The sequence below is a fragment of the Ziziphus jujuba genome, chromosome 10, assembly GCF_031755915.1.
Source record: "Ziziphus jujuba cultivar Dongzao chromosome 10, ASM3175591v1".
NCBI classification, from domain to species: Eukaryota; Viridiplantae; Streptophyta; class Magnoliopsida; order Rosales; family Rhamnaceae; genus Ziziphus; species Ziziphus jujuba.
Genome location: NC_083388.1, coordinates 2370658 through 2385835, shown reverse-complemented (window position 1 = coordinate 2385835; position 15178 = coordinate 2370658). Strand labels below are relative to the sequence as shown.

Here is a 15178-nt window from a genome sequence, read left to right as displayed (position 1 = left end):
ACTATAATGGAAGATGATGATGAAGAGGGCAACCAAATATACCAATGGATTAGAGATGTTCATTTAGAAGATCATGAGGGGAATCCTGATCCAAAAATTGCTCAACAAGCTGAAAAAGAAGGGATAAATGTTCAAAAAGTGATTACTGAAGAAGTAAATTCTAGTAGTGGTGATTCATTTCAAAGGCTTATGAGAGAGCTAACTAGAACTACTAGTGCTTCAGCTCCATCAGGTGGTACACATTCACAATTTGAGACTCTTAGTAATTACTCTAGCTCTAGTGGTGATGAAGATAACTTCAATAAATTATCTGAATTAGAAGGTAGAAGAGGTAGGGGCCAAAGGGAATCACCAAGTCAAGAAGTTGGATTAAGCCCATTTACTGGTAAACAATATTACACACATGCAACACAAGATGAAGATCATGGGAGTAGAGATGCAGGTCAAGGATTCGGTGCTGTTGGAAAAGACTATACACGTAAAGAGAAATCTATGATGGAGATGTCACAACAAGAAGAATATTCAATTTCTATGAATTTTGGATCTATGAGGGTTGAAAGTCATTTTCATAATCCTTATTCAATGAATAATTATAAAATGTCATCAAATAGCAACTCATGGGTACCATCTCAAACTCAACCATCAGAGAGTAGTAGTTATGCACATAGTCAACCAATAATGTAAGATCCATATGGTTGACATATTAATAATTATATGCAAAACTATCATGGAGATACATTTTTTTATAACTACTTCTCACATTTCACATCTCAAAATCAAAATGAGGAAAAAACTGATGATTTTCAACCACCCAGAAGTTCTATGTGGTATTAAGATGACATTTATGAACTACAATGTAATTGTAATAATCGTTTTATATATTTTAGTTAATAAATAATTTTATCATATATGTATTTTTTGATATATTTTTATTAATAATAATTCATCTATGGTTCTTAATGTTTAATTGCTCATTATAAATCAATTCACTAAAAAGAACATAACATCCATTCAATATTTTAGTAAGTTTTATAATCAATTTGATAATTGATGGATTAAATAAGCTAATTCTAAAGTTTCAATAAAAATTTCCATCTTTTAAAACAAATTTCCATTGTTTTTTATAATTTTTTATCAATATTCGATATTTTCTGATATTTCCATGGAAATTTCCGTATTTTAAACTCTCAATATTTCCGTCGACATCGATATTTTGAACCTTGACTCAAACATCAATCTCAATAATATTGTCAAGTGTTGTGCTAATGACCCCACCGCCTTGCTATTTCTTGGCTCTTGGTCATATATTATTGTGTGTATAATATATTACAATAAATGTATGCTAAATTGGTAATTAACCTTTTGGAAAAAAGGGAAAAAAAATGGTAATTAACCCCGTCCAAGAGAAAAGAAAATGGTAATTAACGCCAATTAAAACTTTTTTTCAAAATAATCTTAATTAATATAATATTATTTACATATATATATATATATATGAATAATCACAACATATTGTTACTCCGCTTCCTAATATTTTATAAGTTACATTGACAAACGTCACCTTTTTGTGATTGATGATCATATAATTATAAATAAATGCCAACAGTGACGGACCTAGGAATTATTTTTAGGTTGGACACATTGTATAATGTAATGATATTTATTTTAAGCCCCAAAAAAAAAAATTAAGCAAAAAAATGTAATGATATATATATATAATTTTTTTGAAGTTTTGGATATTTATATAAACCAAGGTTTAAAATATCTGATATTTTTACGAAATTTCTTTAATATTTTTATTTTTTGAAGGGGTCGAAATAAAATTTAGGTTCGAAATTAAAATGGATAAAACTTTCATAATATCCATCGAAATTTCCAAAATTTCGTCAAAATTTTTATGGAAATTTCCGTAAAATATTCACATCAAATCTTTACCTATTTGGTTAAAAAATCTATAATTTCCATTGAAATTTCGAAAATATCCATGGCATTTTTTATTTTATTTTTTTAAAAATTCATAAATATTATTGATATTTAGTAAAAAATTTTATCAAATTAGCTTCATCAATAATTTTTTTACCCTTTAATTGCTTTTTAGACATTTAATGATATAAGCAAAACTAGTCTATTGTTATTATAATATGAAACTCAAGTTGAGGGATATGGAAGCTGAAGAAGAAAATCATAAAGACTTGGATCCAACAATAATATTTGAAACTATAATGAAAAATGATGATGAAGAGGGAACCAAATGTACCAATGGATCAGAGATGTTTATTTAGATGATCATGAAGGGAATCATGATCCAAAAATTGCTCAACAAGCTGACAAATAAGGAATAAATGTTCAAAAAATGATTGCTGAAAAAGTAAATTCTAGTGGTAGTAATTTATTTTAAAGGCTTATAAGAAAGCCAATTAGAACTACTAGTGCTTCAACTCCATCAGGAGGTATACATTCACAATTTGAGACTCTTAATAGTCATTCTAGCTCCAGCGCTGATGAACATAACTTAAATAAATAATATGAATTAGAAGTTAGAAGAGGTAGTGGCCAAAGGGAATCAACAAGTCGAGAAGTTGGATTAAGCCCATTTACTGATGAACAATATTACACACATACAACACAAGATGAAGATCATGGGAGTAGAGATGCAAGTCAAGGATTTGGTATTGTTAGAAAAAACTATATACGTAAAGAGAAATTGATAATGGAGATGTCACCACAAAAAAATTATTCGATTTCTATGAATTTTGAATCTATGAGAGTTGGAAGTTATTTTCATAACCTTTATTCAATGGATATTTATGGAATGTCATAAAGTAGCAACTTATGGGTACCATCTCAAACTCAACTATCAGAGAGTAGTAGTTATACACATAATCAACCAATAATGCAATATCTACATGGTTGATATATTAATAATTATATGCAAAATTATCAGAGAAATACATTTTTTCATAACTAATTCTCACATTTCATATCTCAAAATCAAAATGAGGAAGAAAATGATGATTTTCAGCCACCCAAAAATTTTATGTGATATTAAGATGACATTTATAAACTATAACGTAATTGCAATAATTGTTTTATATATGTTAATTAATAAATAATTTTATTATATATGTATTTTTTGACATATTTTTATTAATAATAATTCACCTATGATCGTTAATGCTTATTCTAAATCAATTCACTAAGAAGAATATAACATCTATTTGATATTTTAGTAAGTTTTATAATTAATTTGATAAATGATGGATTAAATAAGGTAATTCTAAAGTTTCAATTAAAATTTCCATTTTTTTGAAACAAATTTCTATCATTTTTTATAATTTTTTATCCATATTAGATATTTTCCAATATTTACATGGAAATTTCCATATTTTAAACTTTCGATATTTCCATCGATATCGATTTTTTGAATCTTGTGGACCACTGACCCATAAGCCGAGTTTTCGATCCAAGAATTAGTTTCGTTTTTCGTTTTTCGTTTTTCTTTTTTTCTTTTTTATTTTTTATTTTTGCCTTTTTTCCACCAGTTCAAGAATTAGTTCAACAATTTTTCCAGCATACTTTGTTTCTTTTCTTTTTCTTCTTGTATTAGATAGGTATTGGGTTACTTGCAGAGGGGTCTAATTTATTATTATTATTATTTAAGATTGGGTGTCAGCAAATATGTATATATATATATATATATATATAGTAAAATCTTTCAGAATATAACTAGAAAGTTAAATATTCCAAATTAGCAAGCATGTATTGTCAAACAAGAGACGAAGAAATAGTTAATAGAAATTAACCACATATACGTCCAGCCTTTCCTCTCCTTTATCTTAGAGAATAACAAAAATTTGTCCCACTCTTTTTATTCCCTGAATTCCATATACCAAAATGAATAATACCAAGAAATAAAACCCAATTGGGCAACAAATTAAAGATTGAGGAACAATTTAAGGTTAGGAAAATCCAAAATGGAATCAAATGTCTAACATTTGGGGAGGTCCGCTAGGGGAGGGAGCAACTTTTGAGTAGGAAGTTTTCCATCCAAGACTAGCCAACCCATCAAGCCCCAGCTTGTGAGGATCTCTAAATGGCAATGCATGAACCAAACACCTGTTCAAACATGATAAAACCACAGTTTAGTGCACCTGTTCAAACATGATAAAACCAGCAGTTTAGTGCTAAATTGTATATGTATATTATGATTGATTCTATTTCTTTAAAATATTCTGCAAGAGCTTATATTAAACTAGCCAACTTTTTATGCACTAAACCTTTAGCAATTAGAACAGAGTATTGTTATTCGAATTATAGTTATTGGTCATTTTTCAATCACAAATAAACTAACTAAATAGGGTCAAAAATTAAAAATTAGCAGCCATCCAAAATCAGCAGAAAAGCCACTATGATTCTAAGAAAAAATGAACCCAAATACAAAAAATAATTATTGACAAAAATCCATTCAAATCCAATAATAAAAAATGTCAAAATCGGCGGCACCGATTAGAAAAGACAATCAACAGTTATAGTAAGGGACGGAAGAGGCAGATAGAGAGTGCTGAAAGTATGAAAGTAGTAAGGGATGGGAGAGGCAGATAGTCTTTCACCGTTGCTAATGCTATCAGGACATAAAACCCAAATAAAAACCCAACATCAAAAACCCAACATAACAAGTCAAAATAGTCTTCCACCATTGCTAGTCTTCCACCGTTACTAATGCTATCAGGACATAAAACCCATATTAATAAATTAGACAACTATTTCTAACAATGTCCTATAACTCTTATACCATTATCCTTAGCTGTGTTTTGAATTTGTTGATGGTCCTTGTTGAAAATTATCCAACGTTTGCCTTCAAACTTCTTCATATCCTTTAATTCCAGGACAGCATTCAAGTCAGCCATGGTCTCAACTTGGATGGTTTTATATGAACCAGCCTGTGCCGTAACCTCGTCCAAAGTAAGTTCGTTGTCTCGGGTTGGTTCTATAGAATATTGGTGACAAGCAGCAATGTAGGCAGATAGAGAGTGCTGAAAGTACGAAAAAGAGGGATAAGAGAGAGGCAGATAGAGAATGCAAGCAGTAAGGGACGCTCCCATGTTTGCATGCTCTTGTTACATTAAAACAATAAAAATAATAAAAAAATAAGAAACTAGTTTCAACGGTACAAATTTTTCTTAAAATTTTTTTTTTTTTTCACGAAGATACTTACACATTTATATTAGGGTTAAATGCACTTTAAAGTATCCTAAAGGGGCAAAAATGCAAATCATTGTCCACAACATGGATACTTTTTTGGTATTTACATAACATGGGCTTCTTACCAAAAAAACAAAAAAAAAAAAGAAAAAAACTTTACAAAGTTACTTGCCCTCTTTATAAAAGTATTAACCTAAAAATTTTGCAATGTATTATTAAACTAAAGCCACGTTCCAAGTATTTTTTTCTATTTTTCTATTATATCTAATTCTAACTTTTTGACTAATCATTTATGTAACAAAATAAATTCTAATAATAACAATGAAGGATATTTAAAATATAAAAAGATAGCCTCAACAGAAAATAAGAAATAAATTATAATATATATATATATATATATATATATGTATATTTCAAAAAAGCTTTCTAATATAAATATTAAATTAATAAAAAAATCAACTAATTATTATATATACAATGTGATCTTTAACGCTTTTAAAATTTGATATAATTCTTTTCATTCTTGCTTATTTCTTAGATGGTACATCTATTATAAATTTAACGCAAAATAAATTTAATTATTTTACTTAGTGCAATTTCTAAAGAAAAAAAGTATGAAATATCTAATTTACATAATTATCAAAATAACCAAAAAACCAAATAAGATAAATAATCAAATTTCTTGAATAAATAGGCATTTTTGTTAATTAAATAAATAATTTGTCCATTTCGCATAATCAATTACTTGCTTACAGGATCTATTTATGTCATTAATGAGACTGGTTTGTTTATTTTATTATTTTGTAGTAGGATCCGTGGTCACACACTCTCTGTAATACTCCAGTTGGCCCATTGGATTGGAGGACCAACTCTCTTTATAAGTCTAGTGACTTATCCATATTTTTCTATTATTATTATATTATTAAATTATTATTATTTTGGTGTGCGTTAAAATTAATGAATAAGTTTGACTTGCAGAGACTATAAAAATGTTAAGGGCAAGCAAACAGATACATACAATATTTTTGAGATTAGGATTTTTAGAAATCATTGAGAGTGGTTGAGAGTTATATGTTCATAAGCGTTATTTTACGTTGTTTTATATTTTTGCAGGATTAAAAATTTACTTTATCAATAGTTGCGTTTGGAGGTTAATAATTTATGTTTTGATGGAATTTATTATATATATCTATACCCGTAAGTTATAACAATTTTATCAAGTGAAAAATGAGCGAGAGAGAATGAGAGCAATAGTCCTTGAAAAGGGTATATAAGTGAAGACATGAAAATGATTGGTTATTAATTTTAATGTGGACAGGTCAAACCTTATTTGAATTGTACCATGGAAAAAAGGGTGATAGCTCTTTCTTCTGATCATAGCTGGCGTTAGACGTTGGGGTGATACTTTTAATGAAGTTAGATATGGCTAGGCAGCATAGAGCAAGGCATATAAAGGAAACAAAAACGCACCATTTTATACGAATGTTGGAGAGTTTCATATTGGGCGTCCGTGGAAATTTGTAGAATATGTTGCTCCACGTGTTTTCCAGGTGGCACATGAAATCCATGAATTTATTTATTCAACCATATCTTTCCTTCTCTTTCTTTCTTTATAACTGTCAAATCTTGGATTTGTTCCTAATATCGTCTTCTATATTCTAAACCTTGCTGTGACAAATTATGATATTGTCCAATTTGTCACTTTGCTATATCATGTTTGTCACCATATTATAAATTCAAACCTGCTCATTCCAACTTTGAATGACATTTTAATTCAACAGGTACGACTTGACATTATTGTTTTTTTGTGTTTTTTAGTCCATGGACAAGCAAATTACAATGTGGAGTGGTAGTAATTTTTAACATAATAAATTATCGTTGAAGATTTATAATCAGAGCTACTCCCAACCAAAAAAAATTCCCTAATTTCTCTTAATTTTTCTTCCCACCCCGCCCCCCCCCCCCCCCCCCCCCCCCCCCCCCAAAAAACACCAAACAAATTTTCCCTCTCTGCATTCGTTCTTTATCCACTTCCTCTTCTTTCTACCGTACATTCTCTATTAATCCACTCTCATTTTCTCTCTACTTTACCATCTACTTTCACTCCCCTCCCCTCCCCTTTTTAGTTATGCTCTCTCTACATTTTTCCCCACATTTTCTTCTTGCATTCTCTCTTTACTTCCCACTTCCTCCACTTTTAGATTATTTCCCTACTCCTTTGCTCCACTCAAGTACTTCATTTGATAATATTGTCATGGATTAAAAAAACGAAAAATAGTTAATTCCATAAAGCTAATTATATTTTGTAAAATTCTATTTATATGTATACCATATCAATTAGTCACATTTATTTTGTTTAAAATTTTGTATCAAATCAATTAAATTCTAAAATTTATTTTAAAGTGATTTTCCCTATCTCCAACACATTTTATTTTATTATTTGTTTTACATTTTATTTTTTTAAAATTTATCTTACATTCTTGTTTTCAATTTAGTTCCTTAACGGGCAGTTTTTCCTTGAAAAATTGGCCTTCTGTGAAAAGAAGACATTTTAATTCTATCCGTAGAATGTAGTCAAACTTATTAAAATTTATAATTGACCAAAAATGACCTTTTATAATATTAATTTCATTCAATTTTTATTTTTTATTTTTTATTTTTAAATGTTGTTTTAATAGCATAAGAAAAAGTATCATGGATATTATAGGTTACCAAGAAAAGTTTTCCATTGAGAAGAACAATCTAATATACAAAGACAACAAAGCAATTATACATCAACAAGATAAAGAAGAGGAACTTACAGTGATGGAAAAAAGAAAAAAGAAAAAGGGGACAGAAACAAAACTGATACTAAGAGAGAGGGAGAGAGGCAGATAGAGAGTGCTGAAAGTATGAAAAAGAGAGATAAGAGAGAGGGGGAGAGGCAGATAGAGAGTGCTGAAAGTAGTAAGGGACGCTCCCATGTTTGCATGCTCTTGTAACTTAAGGAAAATAATGATATTTGTGAATTACCAAAACATAAAGAGTGCGTGGTCTTTTCTTGTGGAGAAAATCTTCCATAACATCGTGTTATCACGTCAGCTGGTAATACTCCAAGTAATAAAACAACATGTATTAAAAATTTTCGCACATAATTGCCAACTTATCATTCCAATGAAGGAGAGCCATTCCGTGGAAGACGAAACATCACCGGTAACAAGGGATACAGATTTTCTGTCTCCAAAACTTTATCCCCACTCCTATCCCACCAATAAAAAATTGACACCTTATTTAAAATATTATCATATATTTTTTTCTGTTTTCACATCATTCATTGTTAAATTATACTAAGGGAAGCTTTTTTATGGCTGCAAAGTTCCAATTGGCCCATTTTATTAAAATTTAAAAATAAAGTCCTGTACCATTTTTTTTCTTTTCGTTTCCGTTCTTTTTTTTTTTTTTTTTAAATTATTGTGCCATTCTTCTCCTCTTCAACTATAACTTGTATATTTTTAAATTATTATTATACCAATCGAATCCCACCCATTAAAGTTTCAAAAAAATCCTAAATCATTTTTTTTCTGATTTTTTTTTATTTTTATTTTTTGTGCAATCCCCTGCCAGTCTTCACTCTAACTATTATACTTTTTTTAATTATTATTTTTTTTTCTACCATGCAGCAGCAGCAGCCATTAAGGCTTCTTTCTCTATTTTTCTTTCTACCAGGCACTGCAGCAATTTCTTTATGTTATGTTATATATTAAAAAAAAATCAATTTACAATTTTAACAAAACACATCTATCATCGAATATAAAAGAATACTTTATTCATCAAATATATATATATATATAAAAGAATATTATTTTTAACTCTAAAGAAATGTAATAAATGTTTCTAAAGTGCATTAAATAGTAAAAACAAATGATATAATACTTATTCTCAATAGTAAAAACAAATAATATAAAACTTATTTTCAATGTTTCTATATCCTTGTATCAAACTTCTATATATTCTTGTTATTATCAATGATATAATTGTCATTGAATCCGAAACATTGGTGTTCTTGGGGGATTGCATGCACCTACAAAAGGACACACAAATACATGTCATTTCCTATAAAAATAATGCAAACTTTAGAATAAAAAATAAAACTTTATATATATATATATTTGATAATCTTTTGAAATACCTGTTCTAATAAATTCAACATACTTGTATTCTGAATCAAATTTGTTGAAGCAACATGACCACAAACCTAGTATATATAATATTTTAATATATATAAAAAACAAGAAAATAAAATAATATTAATAATTTTTACCATAAAAAAAATAAAGCATGAACCACAAAGATGAAATGTAATTAAAAATATAGTATTACTTGATCACCATGGTATCCATGCACAATGTTGAATGGCAAGTTTAATAGATCTTGACTATTAAAATTAGAAGAAACCTGCAAGTGAAAATATATGCAAATATATTAAATATTAATATAAATAACATAGACAAAATTTTGGTTAATAATAATTATAACTGCATTGAATGGAATATTGAAATAACTAAGTTTGTTGAATTGAACGTGAATTCTTACATCATTATGTGCTATTTCACTAGAATGTGATTGTTGCTGAGATGGTTCTCCAAGTGCAACATTTTTCTTCTTTCGCACCCTTTCAAGAGCATTTCTTGGCCTTGTAGATTTTCCATGTACTCTTTTTTTATTTTTTATTCCTTTAATCTTCTCACTAGCACTTGGTACGGTTGTAGCCTCTATGATTTTAGAAATGGATTTTCCAATATCATTGTCTTTTAAATATGCATCCACATCTTCTAAAATCTTAGCAAGAGCAGTTCTTGCAATTTTATATGTTTCTTCTGTTTCTGTTGCCTTCGTTGCCACTTGAGTTTGCAATCTACACAAATCCTTATAACGTCTTGCCAAACTTACTTTAGGGTCTTCATTTATTGTATTTGCAAATACAAATTCAGAATTTCCTAACTTTGCAGATTTTGTCCATCGTTTCAATATATATTGTATAAGAATTTTCTTTGTATCCTTTGAAGAAATAACTTTAAGAGCATGGGAGCACAAAATTCCTGTAAACTCAAACTTTCTACAACTGCAAATCACTGTGTTATCAGAAAAATCATATCTAACATTATGCTGAAATTGTTTTTTATGATTGGTAAGTTTGTACTCCGTCACTATCCCAATATGATCAAATATTTGCATAGCACAATCATAAGCCTTACATAGCTCATCTTGGAACACCTTGAATACTGTTGGGGTGTAAATACTTGCTGCATCTTTTAGAATTTCAACTGGAAATGATAACGATGGAGTACTTTGAGTCACTTTGAAATCAGCCTTTAGTTCTTCATAACGATGATCTTCAATTAACCTCTGAAAATGCTCAAAGAACCTTAATAAATTATGTTGATAGCTGACATAATTTTTACTCACATTATTCATACTCTCACTCCGTTGAGTAGTAGTCATATCTGCACAAAAAGTCTCTCTGCCATAAACTAATGCCCATTTCTTTCTCAAATCAAACATTCGTATAAGCCAATCATTATCTTTAAGATCATATTTCTTAAGCATTGCATTCCAAGCTAGAAAAAATTCTTGTTCTTCTTCATAATCATATATGCAGCTACTAAAATCTTTGGTAAACTCTCGAAATTTGACAAAAACTCCACTAAGATGTTTTGCTGCATTTTGATACAAGTGCCATATACACAACCGATGACATATTTATGGCCATTGAGAAGTTAATGCTTTTGCCATTGCTGGATCTTGGTCAGTAAGAATAGTTTTTGGTTTTTTACCTGACATTGCTTTTACAAAAGTATCAAACAACCAGATAAATGTTTCAACATTTTCATCGTATAATAATGCAGCTCCAAATATAGTAGTTTGCTTATGGTGGTTCACCCCTAGAAACATAGCAAAAGGTCAAGCACTTTGATTTTTCCTATAAGTTGTATCAAAGCTAACTACATCACCAAAATGAGAGTACTCAATCATCATTTTTGCATCTGCCCAAAAAATATTACTTATTAAATCATCTTGATCCACTTGTATTGCATAAAAAAAGTAAGGATCTTCCAATTGCATAGATTGTAAGTATTCCAAAACACCACCTATCTCTCCTACCTTCATTTGAATTGTTTTTTTCGTTTTCAAGTAATTCTTGTAATCATCACAAATAAATCCAAGATTTTCATATCCACCTACTTGCTTAGCCATTAACTCCAAACTTGCTTTAGGAGCAGTTCCTGAACTATCACCTATATCTATTTCAGCTGCTTGGACAAAAATTAACTTTCTCTGAGACCTATGCAAATGACTTTTACTAGGAGTTGATGTCACATGTGTATGTTGGGCAATGAAATCGGTAATACAATATTTACCAGTCTGATCCAAATTTATTTTCATTCTAGCTAAACAACCAAATCTTGTTTTAGCATGATGAGATTTAACATTAATATTTCGTTTATCCTTTTCCGGAAAGCCTTCACAACAACAACAAAAAGTTCTATTTTTCATCTTTCCACTTTGATCTTTATGTCCCTTACCCCTTCGAATGCCAGAACCAACCTTGTAAGCATAAGCATTATAAAAGTTATAAGCTTCATCTTCACTTTTAAATTCTATTCCAACTTTTGGTATCATTTCATCCAAAATTTTACAATGAATCGCTTCTATTTGTTCTTGACCAGTTATGTTTCCTTCATCTTTTTTATCTTCATCTTCTAATGACATATTAATATCTTTACCCACATAACTATCATTATCCATGATCTTCAGCACTATAATTAAATATCATAAAAAAAAAATTAGAATTATAAAAATTAAAAATAACGGTATAAATAGATATATATATATATATATATATATGACAAGCTTAATCATATTAAAAGAAAATATAATATCAAAGCAAAATAAAAAATAATAATATTTTAAAGCCTAGAATATTTTAATTTATTATAAAATATTAGAATATAGCAAGAATGCAATATCATATTTTAAACCCTCTTGTGGATGCATTACCATACGAAACACATAAGTGAAAAAGATATATTATTAAATTTTATATGTTTTTTCTATTGGTTAGATTAAATATTATATAAATAAAATTGAAATCAATATCGAATATAATAATTACATAAATTTACTCAAGCAAATAATCAAGAATGTTGATATAGAAAGTAATAATCACTTATCGAAAACTACCGATGAAGTTTCGAATTTATAATAAAGAAGGTACCTGTTTTTTTTTTTTTTTTTTTTTCGAGAATGATAGGTACGACTTGATGGTTGCTACAGTGCCTCACGACAGAAAAAACTAGAGAAAGAAATTGCTGCAGTGCCTGGTAGAAAGAAAAATAGAGAAAGAAGCCCTAATGGCTGCTGTTGCCGCACGGTAGAAAAAAATAATAGTAATTAAAAAAAATATAACAGCTACGGGATCAAAGAGTGAAGACTGGCAGGAGATTGTACAAGAAATAAAAATAATAATAATAATAATAATAAAAAGAAGAATAATTTAGGACTTTTTTGAAACTTTAATGAGTGGGATCCGATTGGTATAATAATAATTAAAAAATATACAAGTTACAATTGAAAGGGAGAAGAACGGCAAGAATGGCACAAGAAACAAAAAAAAAAAAAGAAAAAAAGAACATAAACGAAAAGAAAAAGAATCATAAAGGATTTTGTTTTTAAATTTTAATAAAGTGGATCCAGTTGAAGTTTTGCAGACATGAGAAAACTTCCGTTAGTATAACTTAACGGTAAATAACGTGAAAACATAAAAAAAAATATATAATATTATTTTGGATAAGGTGTTAATTTTTTATTAATAGAATAGGATTGAGGACAGAATTTTAAAGACGGAAGATAGTAAAAAAAGCTTCAATATTTACTTTTTAGAAAAAAATAAAAATAAAATAAAATTGGAATGGTAAGCTAGTGATGATGTGTTAAATTTTTAACACATGTTGTTTATTACTTGCGGTGTTACCAACTGACGTGGCAATGCGGTGGTATGCAAGGTTTTCTCTTTCTTGTGAGACCTATTCTGCAAGTGGATTGGACATGTTGGCCGCGTGGGGTTTGTCATTTCCAATGGGCCTTCTGTTAAAAAAAGACATTTTAACTCTATCCATAGTCAGAATGTAATCAAACTTATTAAAATTTATAATTGACCAAAAATGACCTTTTATAATATTAATTTCATTCATTTTTTATTTTTAATTGTTGTTCTAATAGCATAAGAAAAAGTATCATGTATATTACAGGTTACCAAGAAAAGTTTTCCATTGAGAAGAACAATCTAATATACAAAGACAACAAAGCAATTATATATCAACAAGACAAAGAAGAGGAACTTACGGTGATGAAGAAAAAAGAATAAAGAAAAAAGAGATAGAAACAAAATTGATACTAAAAGAGAGGGGGAGAGGCAGATAGAGAGTGCTGAAAGTATGAGAGTAGTAAGGGACACTCCCATGTTTGCATGCTCTTGTAACATAAGGAAAATAATGATATTTGTGAATTACAAAAACATAAGGAGTGCGTGGTCTTTTCTTCTGGAGAAAATCTTCCATAAAACCGTGTTATCACATCAGCTGGTAACATTCCAAGTAATAAAACATCCTGTATTAAAAAATTTAACACATCATTGCCAATTTATCATTCCAATTTTTTTCAATTTTAATTTTTTAAAAAACAAAAACTTTGCTGAAATGTTTTTTCAATTTTAATTTCAGGTGATGGTGACTTTTCAGAAATTACCATGCTTAATTGAAGCCTAAGTTCATAATAACGTTAATGAACTCCATTCATAAATGGAGGTAAATCCTTTTCTGGAAAAATGATATATATATATATATATATATATATATCATTGTCTTCTGAATTATGTAAAGTTTGTGAATGGATACATGTTACCACCTTGTTGAATCTTTGATTTAGTGAAAATCTCTTTGATTGGATACATGTAACCACCTTGTTGAATCTTTGGATTATAGTGAATCTCTTTAAGTTATTATGGATTATTAGTTTGATCTCAACGTTTGAGAAGCTAAATTTAGGCCCATCAAATTGTCCTTATTAACAATTTATTTATTACGTGGTTTATCTATTTGGCTTTCATTGAATGGCGTTTTAATTCAATAGTAGGACTTGAATATTATTTCATTTTAAACCATTGACAAACAAATTACAATATTAAATAGTATAGTAATTTTTGACATCGTAATTTCACTGGTTTAAAAATTATCATTGAAGGTATAACCAAAAAAAAAAAAAAAAAAAAAAAAAAAAGCTATTATCTCTAATTTCTCTTAAATTCCCTTTCTAGTCCTCTCTCTCCCCCTCAATTTTCACTCTCTGCATTCATTCTGTATCCAATTCCTCCTTTCTGCCCTACTTTCTCTATAATCCACCATCTACTTTCTCTATTGTCTCTCCAACATTGAATGACGTTTTAATTCAACAGGTTCGAATTGATATTATTGTTTTTTAGTCCATGGACAAGCAAATTACAATGTAGAGTGGTAGAAATTTTTAACATAATAAATTATCATTGAAGATATATATAATCAGAGCTACTCCCACAAAAAACACAAAAAAAAAAAAAATCCCTAATTTCTCTTGAGTTTTCTATTGTTTAAAATTTTGTATCAAATAAATTAAATTCTAAAATTTATTTTAAAGTCGTTTTCCCTATCTCCAACACATTTTATTTTATTACTTCTTTTACGTTTTTTTTTTTTTAATTTATGTTATATTGTTGTTTTTAATTTAGAACAATATATTAGTCAGTTGAATATTTTAATTAGTTTCTTAGGGTGTTTTGAATATTTTCTATAGCATCTAATATACTATTTTAGGTTGTTTTGGCATTTTCTAGACTTATACTTTTTAATTATTACTCATTTTTAATATTTTTACATATTTCTTAAAATTGTTCCTTTTTTTAATT

At 28.5% G+C, this 15178-nt stretch overlaps 1 protein-coding gene across 1 annotated transcript; it reads right to left on the bottom strand.

The window, feature by feature from the left end:
• Positions 1 to 3980: 3980 nt before the first annotated feature.
• LOC132799607 (protein FAR1-RELATED SEQUENCE 5-like) lies at positions 3981 to 11988 on the bottom strand. The gene is made up of 6 exons (XM_060811901.1): positions 11244 to 11988; positions 11016 to 11123; positions 9775 to 10898; positions 9562 to 9636; positions 4864 to 5033; positions 3981 to 4116 (listed from the first exon to the last, which is right to left on the bottom strand). Exons 1-6 carry the CDS (start codon positions 11986 to 11988, stop codon positions 3981 to 3983), a joined length of 2358 nt encoding a protein of 785 aa, XP_060667884.1.
• Positions 11989 to 15178: the final 3190 nt, after the last annotated feature.

Excerpts from the sequence above, each read along its gene's own strand:
- LOC132799607 (XM_060811901.1), bottom strand. The coding sequence starts at position 11,988 with ATGGATAATGATAGTTATGTGGGTAAAGATATTAATATGTCATTAGAA. Across the intron at positions 11,124-11,243 it reads GGATCAAGATGATTTAATAA|GGGTGAACCACCATAAGCAA; the intron begins GTAATATTTTTT and ends CTATGTTTCTAG. Across the intron at positions 9,637-9,774 it reads GTGAAATAGCACATAATGAT|GTTTCTTCTAATTTTAATAG; the intron begins GTAAGAATTCAC and ends TTTCACTTGCAG.